The 21,663-nt window shown below is 42.6% G+C and overlaps 1 protein-coding gene across 3 annotated transcripts in view; it reads right to left on the minus strand.

The window, feature by feature from the left end:
* Positions 1-21,663, minus strand: part of scube3 (signal peptide, CUB domain, EGF-like 3) — a 197,251-nt gene that overhangs the window by 13,181 nt on the left and 162,407 nt on the right. For all 3 annotated transcript variants that reach the window (XM_079528503.1, XM_079528502.1, XM_079528501.1), the window contains 2 exons: positions 19,100-19,222; positions 11,076-11,192 (listed from right to left, as the gene is read on the minus strand). In XM_079528503.1, the coding sequence (XP_079384629.1) occupies positions 11,076-11,192; positions 19,100-19,222 (240 nt within the window). The remainder of the gene's footprint in view (positions 1-11,075; positions 11,193-19,099; positions 19,223-21,663) is intronic.

Consider the following 21,663-nt stretch of genomic DNA (forward strand, 5'->3'; position numbering starts at 1 on the left):
GAATGACCTGCAAAAAGGGAGGAAGAGCTGCAGTCAATTATTTGCTGCAATGAACGAGACAAGGATTTTACATGTGGCTGCAATGAATTGAACGCAGATTTCCTTGCCACCGGGCCGAAACCCCTTATCTACATATTCTAACTTTTTGTAATTTTCTGTAATTGATCACGCTACAGCGTCACACAAAAGCATCAAAAGTAGCAGATCCACACAACTTGTACATCTGCTATATTTCTTCTTTTTTTTTTTATCCTACAAAGTAACAGTTCAGGACATGAGGTTTCCAACCGACAGAGACGAGTTCCTACCAGGTCAGTTCAATGCGTGCTGTCGGATATCAGACAGTGGGAAGATGAATGTTGTACGCTCGTAAACACAAGTGATCGCTCATTTCGCTTCCTCTTGCTCTTCAACAATGGGACTGTGAGGAGAACTTGGACAGACTTATGGCAAGTGCCATGATTGTAATCACTTTTTAGCACACAAGCAGAACCCAAACACCCCCCCCCCCCCACCCCTTTGCACGCACGCACACGCACACGCACACACACACACACACACACACACACACACACACAAACCGTCCAGGAGCCATATGCGGGCCTGTCTTGTCTGTCTTTTGGATGCCAGACAGAAAATTACTTTAGTTGGGGGGAGAAAAGATGGCGGGGAGAGGATTGGGGGGACGCGTCAGGCCGGGGATAAGTGGCCGGGACGGGACAGAATAGAGAGAGAGACAGTGATGCAGGCAGTGATTGATGTGGCCTGCTGATAGTGCAAGCTCCCCCCACGTCTCCTTCAATTATTCACCACAAATAAGACACAGCAGTGCCGCACGCGCCTATGAGCCTTCCCCACGTGAAGATGATGACTTCATCCACTTGTGTTCTATAGAGCCGACAACGTGCTGTTAGTGCTAAACCCAGCGGCACTGGAGAAACATTAGTCAACTCAACAGTTACAAATCTGACCGGAAGTTGCTCCGTCCGAATTTAAAATAGGCCTACCGTAACTGTTCCAACAGTTACAACAAACTGCAAACCACTGTTTCTATTTAATTTAGTACTCAAGTAGATTTACTCGAAGCAGAGATGCTCCCAGATGCCGCGCCAAGATGCCTGTCGCGCTGGGAGATGCACATGGCAGTCTGAATTGTGTGACCTCACAGACAGAGCACTCCATTTAAACACAGACACACAGCTGGATAATGAAGATATCGGACACAGGAAATAGGCCGGCAGACTATGGTTTGCAGGGACTTCTTTAGCCGGCACCCACATTAGCTGACATGTAAACAAACCCTCCAAACCGGAGCTGTCAAAACGGTGTCTCTTTGTCTTGTATATACTTTGTAACAGAGAACAAACCAGGACACTGGCAGGAAGTTAAAAGACAGAGAGGGAGGAGGGAACTAGACTCAAGACGACATCTAGCACATATTAACATAATGGATTCAGCTGGGTGGAGTGTCTGCAGGCTGTTGCTTCCAGGTAGGTGAGGGTAAATAGTAAATATAGTAGTACTAGCAGCCTAGATACTGTAACCACATGAACCCTAGCCTCACTATTTTTTGGGCTAGCAAGGTATAATAAGCTATATGCATGCACAGCAGCCAGTATTGGAAAGAAATCGGGCCAATTAATCTTCCTTACTTTCCGTCACAGATGTTACCAAGGATGCTAATTAAGGTTGTGTTCCATTCTGGTCAGAGTCAGGGTGCTGATATTATATTCACTCTGCTACACCAGTGGTTTCAAAGTGTGGTCCAGGGACCCTCATGGTTCCTTGAGGGCCTTCCAAATTACGCACCCTTACAGGTGTGTAACTCTGAAAGTGTATACTCTCAAGAGTTATGGGGGTCCTTGAAATAAAATTCAATACAAATTTACTCAGACATGAATGCAGTGTGTTATTGTTTAAAACAAAGCCATGCAGTCACAAGATGTATTTATATTGGTCAATTGGTTTGTTTAACAGTGCCCTAAATAATAAAAGTCCATAGACTTGGCTGCCATATGACATAATTTCAAAAGGCAGACATTGGAAGGGCTAGCTCCCCTAAATAATAATAACTACAAAAATGAAGTCTGTGATACACTAAATGGAACAAAGCCTTCGTTATCTCCCCAGAGTCTGCTGTCTGCTGATGTCTGGTGCTGGTCGAGGAAGTTGTCAGTCTCTGAGGAGATATTTGGTCTCCTTTGTTTTGTCACTTATTCTGCACTTGGGGAAAATCTGCCCAACTGTGTTGCCTTGCCATCCTTGATGCTACGTCAACTGCTACGTCTGCTACTGCTACGTCAAGCATAATCGTATAAATGGTAAATGGTAAATGGTGCATTTATATAGCGCCTTTATCCAAGGCGCTTTACATAGATTGTGCATTACATTCACCCATTCACACACACATTCATACACCGATTGCGGCGGAAGCCATGCAAGGTACCAACCAGCACATCGGGAGCAATTTGGGGTTCAGTGTCTTGCCCAAGGACACTTCGACATGTAGCCAGGAGGAGCCGGGATTCGAACCGCCGACCCATGGATCATTGGACGACCTGCTCTACCTCTTGAGCCACAGTCGCCCCTATAGCCCCTATAGCACAGAGATGTGTCTAGGTGAAGGTTTCTCAAAGTGGGTGCAAACGTTTATAATATTTGGAATTCATCAATATCACTTCAGTTTCACCAGCTATAGTGAAACAGACCTGCATGAGTTCTTTTTAAATATAATACATCTCTTCGTCAAAAATGGAAACGGATATTGTCCTTGTGACATACTGTATCTTAGGGTAAAATATTTACAACTAGAACTGCACTCTGTCGAGTGCCTACTTGAGTTGTTGCACACAAGCACAGTGCGCAAGCAGAGCGTGCAAGTAGGCTACTGTAGACCGCTACAAACGTTCAAATCTCAGCCTCTCTGTGAAAGAACGTTTGCCATATTGAATTATTAGGTTTTGCTATTTGCTACATACCTTGCTTTTGGAGGAAAAAAAGTAGTATTTTAAAGTATGGTCAAATCTTCTATCTATAAAGGAAATACAGTCCCATCGTTTTAGAAGTGTCCAGGAAACACTTGTAGTTTCTCGAAGAAAAACAAGTCATGGATATCAGATGAAAAAGAATATATATTAATTGAAAAAATATATGTTGTTACGTATACAGTATTAATATTATTTATTTTAAACTCTCAATAACATTGCTTTCCTTGTCCATCGGTTTCATTTATTTGGTTTTCCTTACGTATTTGGTTGTCCTTATGGTTTTGGTTTTTCTTTGTATCCATTTTTCGATCACACAGTTCTAGTTTATGAGTTTAATTTCCGTTGATCTCCTCTAGTTTTTGTATTCCCATATTCTTGAGATTTTTGTTACGCATAACCAACGTTCCTTTCGTCTTTCATCCGTTTCTTTTGTTCGGATATTTCGAAGTCGTCTGTTTCTCTTAAGTTTTTTATTTTCTTGAATTTCAAGTGGTATTTTACTCATATTTTTAACGTATGAATTCCGTCTTTTTGAAAGCCGTTCCTTTCGTTGTCCATCGGTTTCATTTATTCGGTTTTTATTACGTTTTTCTTGGTCCTTACGGTTTTGCTTTTTCTTTCTATCCTCTAGTTTTTTTATTCGCATATGCTCATATGTCTATGTATATATGTATATGTAATTTAACACAGTTGATTAGTGGTATACGGTTACTCGGGTGGTTTGATGCGTATGTCCCTTTAATCCACCCGTAGCATGACGGAAAACATACCTGCACGGTCTGCTTCCGTATGTACCGTGCAAGCATATGACGTCATATCATATGCTGCTAAGGGACATACGCATCGTAGCACCTGACTGATAACATTACTTGCACGCTCTGCTTGCGCAAGTAATTACAACATGCCATAATATGACATAAATGATGTAAGGTGCTATAAAGTAACGATGTAATTCATGGGTGCCATGGATGAAGAAGTTATTGAACGGAAGTTTGAGAACCACTCGTCTAGATGAGTCAGAGTCAGAGTCAGAGATGTCGTCATTCTACTAATAATCAGTTATTACAGTACAAACTGCTGACAAAGCAGTGTTGCTAGCTTCAGAACATTTTTGTTAACAAGTATCCGATCTTTCACAGAGTAATGTATTGGTCATAATGATGCAACTCCTACTGGAGATACTGCACATAGATAACAACCCCCAATGTAAGCAGTTAGCGCTGAGCTCAGCACAAACATGATTCTGAGTTCTAGGCCTGAACAAAAAATAGTTTTGGGTGCTTTCTGGAATCTGGAGAGATAACAAGTAAACACAGTCTGACACATTGCTGGTAGATTGACTATTTTCAGTGAAGGGATTTGGTATAGATAAAAGTACAGACGCCTGGGGTCAGCGATTGTTACTCACAGGGTTAGTGGTACTCACAGGCACAAACATTGTCCTTATTTCATATTTTTACGTATATTTTTATTGTTTTGTATTAATGCCCTACTTCATCATACTATAGCATCACACAAACGTGCAAAAATAGCCAATCAATATTTGCATATTCCTTTTTTCTGTGTATTTTATTTTACTGTGGGAATATTGATAGGTAGAAAAAAGAGAATCCCGCACACTGTCTTCACTTAGGTTGTTTTTTTATGGCAATAAAAACCAACCTAAGTGAAGACAGTGTGCGGGATTCTCTTTTTTCTACCTATCAGTTTCCTGTTATCCGACGCACCTGTCCTTTGTAGGTGTGCAGAAGGACTTTTTCGTACTGTGGGAATATTGAATCACTTATCAAGAGCTTGTGATTAAATCATTTCTTCATTGGAGCACAGGTTATTTTTCTGTTTTACAAGTAAAACAAGTAACTATTTTGGACATACAAGGTTTCCACCCTAAAGTGAGGATATACTGTAGTGTAGGGTTTACAGAAGGTGTTAATACATGATCCATGCATGCAGATACAGTTGGAGGCCATCGATATTGTCCTTTTCTTTTTGCTGAGGTTTGCGTGATCTGCGCAAAAGGACAGTTAACCCATTTTGGGCGGGAACCCCTTTTGGTGTTTTAAACATTATAATGTTATAATTAACGTTATAATTTAGCTATTGAAAAATAGCAGATCTACAAGCTCATAGCGCGCCACCGAGTGGCGCGCTATGAGCTTGTAGGTCTGCTATTTTTAAAAAATCGTGAAAATATGGAGGATTTAGAAGGATTTTTTTAAATTTTGAGGTCAGGCCTAAATGGGTCAAATGATAAGGGACAATATCGGTGGCACCCAACTGTACATTGCATCACTCTTTTCATATCAGGTCCATTATTTATTTGACATTTGAGCCATGAACCACCATTTGATGAGATTTAGCCTCTCAGACCCAAAACATAGAATATTTTGTTGTCGTTGCATTAGATTTTATCCACAATTCCATGCTGTATTAATGTTGTACCATAGGAGAGATAACAGTCAAACGTTGATCAAAATAACAATTATTCTACTAAATTATTGTGAAGACTTCTTTTAAATTCAGTAAGGCAGATGTTTAACAACAATGTAACTCTTGAGAGCATAATATTACAGGTCCATTTGGTTTCATGTTACACTCTCAAGAGTTAAAAATATATAAGGGTCCATTTGGTTACCTACTCTCCATCATTTAGCTGGGGACCACCTGGAACCCCCTCAAGGACCACTGGTGGTCCCCAGAACACTGGTTACTCTCCATCGTTTAGCTGGGGACCACCTGGAACCCCCTCAAGGACCACTGGTGGTCCCCAGAACACTGGTTACTCTCCATCGTTTAGCTGGGGACCACCTGGAACCCCCTCAAGGACCACTGGTGGTCCCCAGAACACTGGTTACTCTCCATCATTTAGCTGGGGACCACCTGGAACCCCCTCAAGGACCACTGGTGGTCCCCAGAACACTGGTTACTCTCCATCGTTTAGCTGGGGACCACCTGGAACCCCCTCAAGGACCACTGGTGGTCCCCAGAACACTGGTTACTCTCCATCGTTTAGCTGGGGACCACCTGGAACCCCCTCAAGGACCACTGGTGGTCCCCAGAACACTGGTTACTCTCCATCGTTTAGCTGGGGACCACCTGGAACCCCCTCAAGGACCACTGGTGGTCCCCAGAACACTGGTTACTCTCCATCGTTTAGCTGGGGACCACCTGGAACCCCCTCAAGGACCACTGGTGGTCCCCAGAACACTGGTTACTCTCCATCGTTTAGCTGGGAACCACCTGGAACCCCCTCAAGGACCACTGGTGGTCCCCAGAACACTGGTTACTCTCCATCGTTTAGCTGGGGACCACCTGGAACCCCCTCAAGGACCACTGGTGGTCCCCAGAACACTGGTTGAAAAGCACTGCTCTAAACTACTGCATCAAAGAGAACATTGATTTCTTTGTCAGTTTTACAAAGGGAAATTAAATGATTCTTTGGGCACCGCTCCAAGAGCTTATCATTATTCTGTATTTCATGGGGAAAAGGGCTCAAGGGTGCGTTTGAATTGGTAGAAATGACAATACTTCAAATCCAGTGGCGTAAAGTAACTATGCATGCGTATGTGGTGTGTGCGTGTGCGTGTGCGTGTGCGTGTGTGTGTGTGTGTGTGTGTGTGTGGTTCTTTATCGCACACTCGACTTAAAAAAACAAAACTATAATTCCTGTTTTGCCAATCGCCCTCCCCTACTCAATGGCTCTCAGTAATTAAAGCAGCACTGCGTAGCGTTGTTCTCATGAATAAAATGTGTCCAATCTGTATGTTATTACAATATAACTTATACAATTGGAGTGGTTGTATCTATGTTATTCATGTCCTCACTGTATGTTACTTAATGTTATTCATGTCCTCACTGTATTGTTTATGCCCTGCTTTTCTTTTCTTTTTTGTGTAAAGCACTTTGAGCTGCATTTCATGTCATGAAAGGTGCTATACAAATAAAGTTTTATTATTATTATTATTATTATTATTAGCTCAATGGCAAAAGTGTCAGTACTTGTGCAGGAAAACGGGTTCAAATCCGGGGTAGAAGAGGACATTTACATTTAAACTCTAGTCTAGCAGAATATTGTTTGGAATCAAGGACACTCTTCTTACAAAATATGACACTCCTGTTGAATACATGTTTACTGATGATAGTGAGAGGATGACTTCACTTTGACCTGTGCTCTTTTCTTTTTTTATTTCTCTTTATTTCTCTATTTTATTTCTTTTTAAGTATTCTTATATGCTTTTCAGTGCCTTTTTATGCCTTGGAACCTGACAAAAATGTGTAAAGGACTTTGAATTGCTTTGTGTATGTATTCTTGTGTGTGTGCTTTAGCCTACAGATACGCTCGCCTTGCCAGTTTTAAAAGCATTAAAAACACTCTCCGACATCAAAAACAAATGAAGATGGTAAATCATACATCGGTACAAAGTCATAAATGATTTCCGTATAGCCGGAGGGCTGAGCTCTGATGTCTCTAACTCTCTATCCCACAGTTATGCACAGTGGTTCTCAACCTCTTCTGGACGGGAGCCCAATAGAAAATCATTTTTAGTATCTAGATCTATAGATAGCCTAGGCCTTTATTGATCCCGCAGGGGGGAAATCACTGAGTCACCAAGAGGCAGCACAGCAGTTAGTGTCACAGATACAGAGTAAGGAAAGTACCATTGGATACAGTACATTTACTCAAGTAGGTATGTATAAAAATAGCTGATCTACAAGCTCACATCAGCAGCTATTTTCAAATTGCCAAAGTATATATCTGAAGAGGTTTTGTAATAATAATAAAAATCTACTAGTTTCTGAAGTTTCCAAATTATTGTAGAGGAGTAAAAGTAGAATATTTGCCTCTGAGATGTAGTGGAGCACGTACAGTACGTAAGCAAAGGTCTCATACTTAAGCACAGTACTTGAGTACTAAATGTACTTCCACCACTGGTTGAGAAGCACTGCCATACATGTTTTCCTGATGTTTCTGGCTCTCTGTAGCCCACAGCGGAGGTGTGTTCATCATGCTGCCAGCAGAGGAACACACCTTTTGACAGATTTCCCGCCAGCGTAGCTTCATTTCATATTCCCATGGTATTATTATTATTATTGCTACCGGCCCATGATTCCATAAACCCTGCTACACAAAAAGGAATAAATCATGGTAAAAAGCTGTATGATCTAAATACACACATGCCGCCTTCTACTGTCTTGCCTGTCTGTCTGCCTGCCTGCCTGCCTGCCTGCCTGCCCGCCCGCCCGCCCCAACTCTGAGGGCCTGAGGCAATTGAAACATCAACAGATCAAAACTGCTGACACACATCATCATCATAATTTTTCGACCGCGGTCGAGATCATGGATTTCACAATGCCACGCCAGACTTCCCGGTCCTTCATTACCATCCCCAGTTCCTGCTTACTGATGCATGTGTCCCTAGCGATGACATCAGGGTACGACAGTTTTCTACCTCGGTCTGCTTTGAGGCAGGACTCCAGAGAAGAAGGGAAGATATAACCTCATTGTCAGCTCTGTAGCAGTGGCCGGCAAACTGTGTTCTTCTGAATTGGACTAGTGAAGAAACACGGGGAAGGTTGCAGTATATTAGATCAGTCAATGGGTGGCTCTTCCAAGACAGATTTTGCGCTCTCATTAGAAGGCGGGTGTAAGTGCCATCCAACCGTTTCTCTTGTTTCTTTGAAAGTGTCCATGTCTCGGAGCCATAGAGTAGAATCGGCTCAACGGTCGTCCTAAATATTTTTACTTTTAACATCTTACTAAGCTGGGATGACCAGATCTTATGCATGTCATTGCAGGCTGACCAGGCCAAACCCTTCCTAGTTTGAAAGTTCCTAGTTTGAAAGACACACACACACACACACACACACACACACACACACACACACACACACACACACACACACACACACACACACACACACACACACACACACACACACACACACACACACACACACACACACACACACACACACACTCTTTATATATTTGTTGTGTTGCACACAGATTATCAAGTAAAGTAACTAGTGGTGCACCGATATATCGGTCACATATGGCCGATATTTTACGTTATTAAATAAAGCTGCCGATATTTATCTCTTTTTGAGAAAGTTTGCACGGGCTATGTTGGTGTGTTGGTTATTATCTGCAGCCTACCAAGCTGTATTTCTGAAGAGTTATTTCTTATGAATGAACATCGATATCAGTCAAGAATATCCATATACATGTAAGTGTATCCCTAGTGTAAACAGACAAACAAAAAAAGATTTGCACAACACTGATGCTGTCAAACTGTCAAACATTTGATCTTCAACACAATGTTATACAATATGTAAGTCATTATCCATTACTACTACAGTGTGTTTGCTGTTAATTTTTTCACGTACAAACTTCTCTTCAATTCGAATTTCAGATAATGGTACTTAGATTGTGGGTAGAACATTTCACGGAAATTGCACAAAATAATTCCAGGCAGAAAATCAGCTTTTAAGCATTTTTCAAACTGCTCAAAATGGCGGAAAATCTGAAGGCAGAGATTACTGGTCAAAGTGACAGATGTGTTCCTCATGAGTCAAGGAACATGTGGAAACAAGTGCCACTGCTTTTGGCCAAACGAGGCATGAGTTATGCCTGTTCAAAAGTTTCATTGTCAAAAAATTGCTATAGCGCTGCCCTTTGGCCACTGGCAGTAAGACTGGTTTCAGTGCTATTTGGCATGACCCTCTACTATACTGTAAAGCATGTGACGCTGCATGTATGTATTATGGGCAGAAGAAGAATTTTCACAAAACAGCAATTTTCATTGACTCATAAAACTTAAAATGTTTTACTTGTACTTCCGATTTTCTGTCCGTATAGGTCCAAAGTTCACATGTAGAAATTGTCGTGCATTTTGATCAAAGATACTGGGAGGAGATAGATTTGAACTGTTTATCATATAATTCAAAATGGCGGGTGATCTAAAGATCAGAGGTCAAAAGTCAGAACACGAAAGTTGTTCGGCATGAGGAGACTTATGTGTATCAAAGTTTTATTTCCAACGGTCAAACGGTTCATGAGCTATGCGCGTTCAATGCATTTTCAATTGAGTGCTATAGCGCTACCCTTTGGCCAATGGTCGTGGGCTTCGCATCCTTACAGTTTGGCATGGCCCTCTACCATATTGCCGAGTTTCGCGAAAACCAACTGCACGGTTCAGCCAGAACTGCTATTTTTGGCAGAAGGAGGAGAAGAAGTAGAAGAAGAAGGAGGAAAAAAATAAGGGACCAAGTCCCTTCAGGACTGGCTTGGTCCCTTAATAATAACAAAAGCACTTTCCATGGACACACAGCGAAGAATCAGACATTCCATTCCAGACTAGGAAGAAGGACTCATACATCAGTGATGCTGTTCCTTCTAGTCCACAGAGAGCTGTATGTAAATGACTGCTTTGTGTGTCATCCATACAAACTGTCACAGTGCAGGAGATTATTCCTGAAGCCATTATTCTTTCTATGCTGTTTTTTGTGTGTGTTGCTATATTTAGACAGAACAAGTAGAGAGACAGGAGACCAACGGGCCTCAGATCATGACCCCATATAGATTTAGATCAGGGCTCATCAATATGTCCGTACACAGACAAAATGCGTCCATGGCAAAAACTTGCCCAATTTTATTACACAGCATTATAATGTTCTTATCTTGATCATAAGACCCAATTACTGGATGTCAAGTCTCCAGGTTTTCTTCACAATATGTATGACCCTGATTCACTATATGGGCTCCGATCCTTTTTTCCAAAACCTTAGGTTGGGATTTAGAAAGTGTTTTTAGATCAGCCTCAGGTCTAAATGGGTTAAAAGAGTCCAGTGTACTAGTTCTCAGGTCCAGGGACTCTCAGAGTTCAATTAACACTGAGGGCCCCATTTTAGCCACGACAATTATCGCCTAGCGCAATGTGTTAAACTTGCGCTGTAGGTGTGCATGTGTGTGTGTCCAGTGGTGTTTTGCTTTTCAGGACAAAATGTACGGAGCGCAAAATAGTCGTCTCATGTCACCTTAGCTCTTACAGTATGTAGCATTCATTTATAACAGGGATGTCACCTTACCTCCACAGTGGGCCAGGCCGTACAGCACGTAGCCTTTGTGACACAGGCACTGGAAGCTGCCAGCTGAGTTGACACATGAGTGGTCACAGGCACGGTCGAACGAGCACTCGTCGATGTCTGGTGAGAGAGAGAGAGAGAGAGAGAGAGAGAGAGAGAGAGAGAGAGAGAGACACACACACACACACACACACACACACACACACACACACACACACACACACACACACACACACACACACACACACACACAATGATGTCGTATAGAGACGCATTGTGAGCTATCGGCTATTTTTAATTGGCAGAAATGTGTATGTTTTTGCCTCTGAGATGTAGTGGAGCAGAAGTTAAAGTACAGAAAACTGGAAGTACTCCAGTAAAGTTTATTTTGTTTTATTTTGCAGTACTTGAGTAAATGTACTTAGTTACTTTACACCACTACACCACTAAGTACTCAACCCCAGAAGTTGAGTCAGAGGCCAATATTACTCCACTACAAGTGAAAGTTTCTCTGTCAAATCTTTTCTTGAATTTAGGTATAGTAGGCCTACTTCTCAGTTCAAATAGCGGTGTTATGAAGTGATGATTTAGAGTTGAAGCCTAGGACCCATCAAATTCCAACACACATTGCTAGTTTGGGATGGGTCAGGATAGAAGACAGGGTTAAGCAAATACCAAAGGGATTGGTATTTAAGATACTCAAGAGAGACAGTGCCCTCATACCTGTCTAACAACCAGTGGGAGCACTTCATACGATCTGGTAACCCCCAAATTTAGCACAAATATTTTCGTTCTATGACCAAAACGAGGAATGTCCTGACACCATCCATTACTGGATGTGAAGGCTTCTTTCAAAAAGCATCTGTGGAGGAAGATATTTACTCCCCTTGAAATGAGGGTCCATACACTGCTACTGTTTTCCCATTTTCTCTGTTGCTTACTTTATTTATTGATCTACCTTTATGAGATTTCCCCACGTTGGTCTTTATACAGTATGCCACACCACCCTATTAGGCAATTTGTAAGGGATAATATCTGGCTAGGTGGTCATTATCGGGAGATAATTCACCGACAGGGAGTTTAACCACCTGTCGGGATAATGCGCCGTCGGAACAATAACACGCCAATGGGTTATCTGCACGCTGAGTTTGAAGTTGGCCGGTCGATCGGTCAGTCGGTTCTCCAGATGAGTGTACCACGCACGCACGCATGCACGCACGCACGCACGCAGAGTGACATAGTGTAGTGTTACATTGACTAACAGTTAGTTAATGTCAGGCTAAGAGTTCACCTAGTGCAGAACCCATGGAGAATGAAACCTTTTCACTTCAATGTTTTACCGCTCTCTTTCACAAGAGCGACTATCAGCTTTCAGAGAGGCGGACAGAACGTCCTCGACATTTTCGACCAGGATTCCAATGGCTTTGAATAAAAAAGCTCCTAAATTGTTTTATTGCAGCAATCTGGCAAAAGGGAGACGGCGGAGTTTCATTGATCAAGGTAATGTGGAGGTGATTCAACTGGCTGTTTTCTTTTTAATAAGAAATATTACAGGCTTTTAAACGCGGCCTGATATCGCTCCCCCATGTGGGGGAGGGAAAGCTGAATGGTTTCAAACATAAAAGATGCTTTTTTGGGAGTCTGACACATCGGTTCAAACCGTTCAATATTCAGAGGTCAATACCAAGCACAGGAGTCCATTACTCACCATGACAACAACACACTCAGTCCACTCACAGTCCACGCACGCACGCACACACACACACACACGCACACACACACACACACGCACACATGATGCCGGGTGTGTAACTCCGAGAGTGTATATGGATGGAACCACTCAGTTATGGGGGTTCTTGAAATTAAAAAGCTTGAGAACCACTGTGCTACACTTTTCAGGTGGGTGTCCGTGCGGGTCATTCACATTCCATGAAGACCAAGCACGACAGGCTTCTTTTCACTGACTGTGAAACGCAACGTCACAACCTCAGATAGATCTGAGGTCAAAAGTTTGTGAGCCCTTATTTACCGTGGCTCTAGGACGCGGTGAACAGCATGCAGGGCCGCTCAGATGTATACGTGCAGCGTGTCCATGGCAGGAGGAGCAGACACACAGTAGCGCTGTTGTTACTGCCTCGCTCAATCAGAACATCTGATCTCTCCAAGTACAGTTATGAGCTGCTCTGTCACTGCTATCATCTGCGATGATATGTCACCCTGTTAGGATGGATATCATCGATGTCAGGCTGAAACCTTGTATGTTCATGGAGCAATACAGAAGCTCTGAAAATGATAAAAGCACATGAGGAGCGTTCTCCTACCACTTCCGTTTCGTCTTTACAGTCACTCAAATTTGTCCCAATATAAATAAAAAATAATCGGAGCATATATACTATTTAGCTTGCTGCTTATCAGAAATGGAAATTCAGAAATAAAATGTAAAGTTGAAATGATGAACAGATGAGAGCTTCCTTTCTCTGCTCTCGGCATATGTATTTCCAGATATAGCATTCGGAGAATGGAATAGTTGTCTGCCTACACGAGACTAGCTCTTCACTAATCCTCATTATAATAATGGTACCAGACCAGTTCTACTCATAGTACGCAAGCACAAATTGCACAGATTGCAATGCATCGTTGAATCGAATCGAATCGTTACCTGGTGAATCGTAATCAAATTGAATTGTGAGGGCAGTGCCAATGCACACCTCTATTTATTATATATTTTCATCAGTGAAAAAAGGTAGTGGACGAACATTTATCATCATTGTTTTAGTTGACATGAAATCAACACTTTAAGGTCATTAAGTTGAAACAGGTATAGATACAAGCTTTCTTGTCTGACAGTGATGCTATCAAACAGACAGGCTGGATGGGCGTTTTGCTTACTGTTGCTTACTCACCGATTCCAGGCCTTTCACAACCTAACAGCACCACTCCTTATGCAAAATAACAATCAGGGAAAACCGCAAATAAGGTTTTTAACCATAGAACAACAATGGTCAATGGAGACAATGAAGGACAATGACTGTTTACCAATGACTGTCTGTTTACCAATTTACTGTTTACACTGAAGAGATAAGAGCTTTTTTATTATCTCAGATTGCTGCTGCCCCGCTTTTGGAAGAGAGAAGACAACTTGGATCTTGATAAGGGGGGAAACTCCCACACAATGCCCTCATGAGAATTAAACATGAGTACAAGTACAAAAGTATAGGAAGCTAAATGTACCCCTTACCATATTTTACTATTTCAAAAAACATTGTAAAATAGTTCAAACGGCCAATCTACTGGAAATTGTAAATACTTAAGTAACTTTCCTCGTACCCCCGATTTGAACCCATATATCTTGCCAAGCGCTGATTTTCAATTTTTTATTGCTCAGGGGATACATTAAATCTCGACGTTCAGGTCAAAATTTGTGTCAAACCAGAAACAGGATCGGGTCAAAGGTCATGTCTCAATAGAAGAGCAGGGAGACAAAATGCAACCTCCCCAATTGTAAAAGTTATATTAACGTACTCTACCGACCACCATACAGATTGGACAAAATGACATGTTATCCATTCATTAAAAAGGTTACATAGTGCCCCATTAAGTACAGTACTTGAGTTAATGTACTTAGTTACTTTCCACCACTGGTGGTGAGGGGGAGGTGAGGAATGCTGCGAGGCGCTACCTTCCACTGGGCCGGGCCAGACGTGCCCGGTCCCATCCCGTCCTTGACTGGCTGACGGGCCGTGGGGCTGCTGACAAAGCCAGGGGAAACACCATGACTGTTCAAACCCAGATACACACACACCCTGACACCTCACATGCACCCTGCAGTGGAAGAACAGCCCAAAACAAATGTCCACAGACAGTAGTTTACATGTTGTTTTGTTCTTTTGGCAGGGTTGACGCCAGCCGCCGATAAACCCCAAAGCAATCTTATGTTGAAGATGAAAATGCTGAGGTTGCAAATTCCACACTGGTTATAATAATTTGTTGCTGTCGGCTGGAAACCTCTTATGTCCATATTTAAGTTTTTGTGTTATATTCTTTTTTATTTTATTTTATTATTATTATGATTTTGTTTGTTAATATAACGCCCTACTTGTTCATACTACAGAGTCACGGAAATTATATCAAAAGTGGCAGATCTACAAGCTCGAAACGCAGTGCAAATCGACACATTCATCTTGTATATCTGCCACTTTTTCTGTTTTGGATATAATTTTATGATTAGACGCTATTCATAATCCCCTGACACTATAGACTTGTGTTTGCACTGTAGATGGCAACATATGACAAGCATTCTGAGACCATTGGGGTCTTTGACAGGGGGTCCGGGACCCCTTTAGGGCAATGGTTCTCAAAGCGTTACAGAAATAATTTCAATGAACCACCATTACTGTGAGAGTGCACACATGGAACCAAATTGGACGTGTTAAAGGAGAATTCCATACTAAAAGGCTTTCTTACCTTTCTTTGTAGTTGTTACGTCCCCACCAAAGAGGTCCAGGTGTTATTTTGTGCAAAAGCTCCTTATTGGCTATTTCCCCTACCATAAGCCCTAAATGAATTGCATTGAATTGAATGGGAATTGAATGGGGCTATGGGGTGTTGTGCTAATTCGCTTATTTCCATCGCTCAAAATTATTTGTTTTTTGTATATATCCTCTCTTCATAATGTAAATAATATCCCAAGCGGCACACTTTACTACTTATTTCGATGGAAATAAGCGAATTAGCACAACACCCCATAGACCCATTCAATTTCAATTCAATGCAATTCATTGAGGGCTTATGGTAGGGGAAATAGCCAATAAGGAGTTTTTGCACAAAAAAACACCTGGACCTCTTTGGTGGGGACGTAACGACTACAAAGAAAGGTAAGAAAGGTAAGAAAGCCTTCTAGCATGGAATTCTCCTTTAAGGTTCCATTTGGTTCCATTTGTAAATTGTTCCACACTCAGTGAGGGTCCCTTCCTCAGAGTATGATAGGTACTTTATTTTTGTTTTTGTACATTAAGCACATTAACCTCTTGAACTCTCTCAAACCCCTTTCGTAATGGTCTCCTCAATCAGAAGTTATGAGGTGCAAATTGCAATGTCTTCAGCATCTTCACCCACTGTCAGCTTGTAGATCGGCAAAGAGGTTTGGTGTGGAAGGGGAAACAAAAGAGCAGACCAAGTACCAACTCAAGTATTAAGGGTAAATTATTAGTATCACAATATAGAGCTATTTAACACTGTTACTAATGAACAAACACTCTATAGCAATGATTACTGTCACAATATAGAGCTATTTAACACGTACTCTCGCTAACAGCACCTTTACGCAATGTTCTATTGTGTGTGTTGCTCTTGCAACAACCCCCCAAAAGCGCTGCAGTCATTATTACTATGATTAAAGTAATTATGTCAGTGATAGAGACACACCTACTGCAGACAGATAGAGACACACCTACTGCAGACAGGGAAGACTCTACAGAAACAGGATTAATTGAGAGGAATTTGGACTTTTATTGTCGGGGCGTGTTGCTCTTGCTCCCACTTGGCCTGTCTGTCATTTGAGTGCAGGAGAGCACGGGGCGGGCGAGGTATGATGTGAATGTGTGTGTGTGTGTGTGTGTGTGTGTGTGTGTGTGTGTGTGTGTGTGTGTGTGTGTGTGTGTGTGTGTGTGTGTGTGTGTGTGTGTGTGTGTGTGTGTGTGTGTGTGTGTGTGTAGTTTATTAAAACTTCAGTTACTGTATGTAGATTAAGATTATTACTACTATGTTATACTTTGAAAATAACAGATCTACAATCTCACAATGTGAGCAACATCATGAGCCTAGTGTAGTTCTGCTATTTTCGAAAGAGTGATTTTATTTGAAAAGTTGAAAAATCAGAGTACTGCATGTACAGTATATCTTGATTCCAATACCTCTACTCAGGTCAAATGTTGAATACAGGCCTTTAACTTCTAACAGAGTATTTGTACATTTGCTTTTACTTAAGTAAACTTCCACCACTGCAGGTGAGTCAGTGCAGTGGGGGGGGGGGGGGGGGGGGGGGGGTGGAGGGTGTGGGTAAGCAGTGAGGTGCGGCGCACCAGAGCGTGTTACTTCTGACACCGCCTCACTCAACGCCGCGGCGTTAGCCAAAACCCCTTCAACTGAAGACAAAACACGGCGCTACACAACATGCTACAGTGTGTCAAAGAAACACCAAGCTACAAAACCAGCTAGTCTGTCAAAACTACACAACGCTACTAAACAAGCTATAGTGTGTCAAAGACTACAAAACAAACTACAGTGTCAACGACTACAAAACAAGCTAGTGTGTCAACGACTACAAAACAAGCTACAGTGTTGCAACATGGAGAAAGAGAGCTGCCGCCAGGCCGCGTGGCTGAGGTGATGACGGCACGGCACAGAGTACTAGAAGCTGTGGTCTACATTCCCATGTCGACGCTCCCACGTATATGGGTTTAAACTTTAAAGGGATAGTTCACCCACAAAATGACTCGATCTCCCCCTCCTAGTAATAGCCTCTATGTGCAGCAGCCATATTTGAAAGAAATGTCCTTCACAGGTGTTGCCAATGATGCTTGATCTGTTCCATTGTGATCAAATAGAGTCAGGGTGCTGATATTGTGCATGTTGGCCTATTCGTGAATTATCTGACTGAACTACTCCTACTACTACTACTACTACTACTACTACTACTACTACTACTACTACTAGTAGTCACAGTCTGTCTCGAGATACATTGCACAGACATGGACTGTACAGCAGAAGATCCGGTCATCTATGATCATACTACAGCGTTGCACAAAAGCATCATCATTAGCAGATCTACATGCTCGAAACATGACACGACGTGTCACATTTTCAGCTTGCCGATCTGCTACTTTTGCTGTTTTTTAAATTTGAATCCTGCAGGAAAGTAACATATTTTAGACATAATGAGGTTTACGCCCGACAGACTACATTTGAATGCTGTGACTCTTGTGCCTGTGATGTGTACCAGGCTCAGACTATTGATTTGACCACATCAGTAACACAAAGACCATCTCAGAGGCATGTCATCTGGTTCTCCATTCATTCCTCTAGCCGGCTTGCATGTCTTCTCTCACCAGATGTTTGTGGATTACAAGAGAGGCTTGATTTATCCAAAACCTTAAGGGACGTTTTGAGAGATCTGACGGTTAATTCCCCACACCTGTGCTTTTAGACGTGGCAAAACTCTCTATCTGCGGCGGCCATACTGCTACATCCTCCTCATTACTAGGAAATGGGCTCAAGAATCGTAATGGAATCGATCGCAAAGTTATTGAGAACCAGCAAATCAATACGATTTTGGCTTATCAGCTCTCTTATCGATTCTAGCAGGAGCTGATGAGAGAGAGAGAGATGAGAGTCATGTCATTGGAATCAAATCACTGGCACAAATATATGTCGTTCTAATAAAGCTTTTGGCTCTATTAAATTGCCTGCCGACTACGGGTAAAAAACAAGGAACATGAATTGAATGGCTTGCATGTCACCGATTGCTTCAATGTTGCTTCATCAGTTGAAGCCAACCAACATGCTCTACCTTTGATTGTCTGCAGAAATGACAGTGATCGAGTATCCCCACATTAGCACCAATATACAGTACCAACAGGAACAATAGTGAGATCGGTAAGGGGATCAAAAGTCGATACAAAATGTACAATCTAGTTAAACAGCGCCACGGAGGTACAGTAACACTTTTTCTGTTATCCTTTTAGCCGCAATGTGTATATATATATATATATATATATATATATATATATAGAGAGAGAGAGAGAGAGAGAGAGAGAGAGAGAGCGAGAGAGAGAGAGAGAGAGGCCTATATATTACCATTTTACCATCTTTTACCATATATATATATATATATATATATATATATATATATATAGAGAGAGAGAGAGAGAGAGAGAGAGAGAGAGAGAGAGAGAGAGGCCTATATATTACCATTTTACCATCTTTTTTATGGGCGTCGGAAGAAGAGCTAATTAAACACGCCACCTTACCTTGACAGGTCCTCTCATTGGTCAGCAGCTTGTAGCCCTTCTTGCAGCTGCACTCAAAGCTCCCCACCGTGTTGCGACACACGTGGTCGCAGCCGCCGTTGTTCAGTCGACACTCGTCAATGTCTGGCAGAGGAAGTGAGAGAACATGCAGATGAACACATTAGAACATGTCATTGTTCATTACACAAACACAAACATTAACGGGACATCAACGTTCTCGCCTCGGATTGACGCATAGCTCAATTTATGGTTTTGTCATGCGAGCGGGCCGTGTTCCCTCGGCACATTTTTTAATGTTGGACAGGGCGAGCGTGCTATGAAGTTATGGATTAGCATTTAGGGAGGGAAGATGTCTGCAATGTGCATGCGTGGCTTGGCTGCCGCTCAGAGAATGGGCTTCAGGGATTTCCCTTCTCGGCTCTCAGATGATGATGAGAGGGAGTCAAAGAGTGTTGATTGTTGTGTGTGTGTGTGTGTGTGTGTGTGTGTGTGTGTGTGTGTGTGTGTGTGTGTGTGTGTGTGTGTGTAATCAGACCCAGTCCTCATCACACAATAAAGCATCGCATCTCATCACAGCCCATCTTCCTCTTCACTCACTCCTCTCGGTGTTATTCCAGTGGTGGACACAGTAACCTTAGTACATTAACGGAGTACTTTTTTGAGTATCGGTACTTAGCTTGAGTATTTTTTTTTAAGAATACTTGACTTTCACTCCACTACGTTTCAAAGACAAATATTGCACTTTTGACTTACATAATGAACTTTACAAGTGCTCCTATACACTTAACCAGTTGAATACTTATTTGAGAGGCGTCTCCTGAGGCTCTGAGGCTCTTCTGAGGCTCCCGGGGCCCCTCCTTTTCTTGCGCTCCACCATAGCCAATTTCAAAGCTCACAGCGCAAATGTCACCAGAAGAGTGACGCTAGGTCTCAAGTTGTCAAGGTTATCTTCCGCAGCGAGCCAAGATGAACGGCCGGGCCAATATCTGTACCCCCTCTGGGCTGGCTGGTGGGTTAGAGGGTGCTAAAATATGACGCAGTCGGTAGCACTGTCACCTCACAGCTAGAAGGTCCCGAGTTGAATTCCCGCCGTGCTGGGGGGCGCCCATAAATATGGATGTTCAAATAAGGAGATAAGAGATTTCTGCCCGACAACAATGACTCAAGTACTGAGGGGAGGGAGATATACTTTGTCCAGTAAATGACAATCGATACATCATCCTTTGATCCCTGGGCTTTGAACACCGGACTGCGTGGCTTTGGCAGCACCGGAACAGAACGGTGGTTCTGATTAATAAAAAAAAACCTGAATAATAAACGAGGTGTCCGCCTTCTGGGAGGAAGTCTGCATCATCTGGTTGAAATAAACGCATCAGAAAATGGAATCAAATAAATCCGCCTCCCCCGCCTCCTCCGTCTCTGTCTCCCACTCCTCCGAGGGTTCTGGCCCCGCAAGCGAGTGAGTGCACAAGCGAGCGAGCGAGTTCCGTGTCTTCTCGTGCCAGCCAGCCTGTCTGGGTTTGTTTTGCTCTTTTGTTTCCTCTCTAAAAAGCCCAAACTAATAAAAGCCAACGTACTTTTTTTATCAGAGTTGTTAGTATAATGTTATGAGCCCTTACACGGGAAACAGATTCCCTTTCCTGTTAGGGAACGCAAGCTCAGGCCCCCAGGCTTTCCGACGCTTTCTGTTCCATCTCTCTCTCTCTCTCTGGGTGGGTGGAAACCTTGTATGTCCCACACGGTTACTTTTCAGGAAAATAATCTGTATTGTGTATAGTCACAAGTTCGTATTACCGTATTGTGCCGAATATAAGACGACCCCCATTTTTCAAGACTCATTTGTGGAAAAAGAACATTGTCCAAAAGTCTAGTCCCCGATAAAAATACGACCCTGTTTTTTAAGATATTTCCATTGGAAAAAAAACTTAGTCTTATATTCAATATAATTCAATATTACCAGTAAGACGCCTGTGGGCGAGAAGCGTGCAATGTCACGAGACCCGGGCATGAGACCTGGGCACCATATATTGGGCTTTCCCCATGTATGGGGATTTTGAGGGATACACTGTCTGACTGACGGGAAATGCATGATTCCATAGTTAACTGTGACCTTTGCAGCAACCACAGTGGTTATCATGAGACTGTCACAATATGATCATATATTGCATTCCCATATATGGGCTTAATATTGATCACAGTCAAGGATCTCCATATATGGACACAACAGGGTCGAGATTGCAGATTCTGCTCAGCAGCTAGTCTCTGACGGCAGCGCCTCTGGCCAGACGACGGCACCGCTCTTCGGCAGTCTCTTCCTCCAGTGAGTGTGGAGGTCGTACTGCTGGGGCAGATCGGCGTGTGCACGCATCCGCCAGGGTGACGTCAGACTGCTGGGCGAGTGCGGCCGCATTGGCATGGGATGAACTTTGACCAATAAATGCACAATGAAAACAGGTATGGACAAGGGTTCCTGGCCATGGCCAGGGTTCATGGCCATATATAGCGTGTCTTGGATGACTAAAAAGCCCAAACTAATAAAAGCCAACGTACTTTTTTTATCAGAG

This window comes from Electrona antarctica, assembly GCF_951216825.1.
Source record: "Electrona antarctica genome assembly, chromosome: 2".
NCBI classification, from domain to species: domain Eukaryota; kingdom Metazoa; phylum Chordata; class Actinopteri; order Myctophiformes; family Myctophidae; genus Electrona; species Electrona antarctica.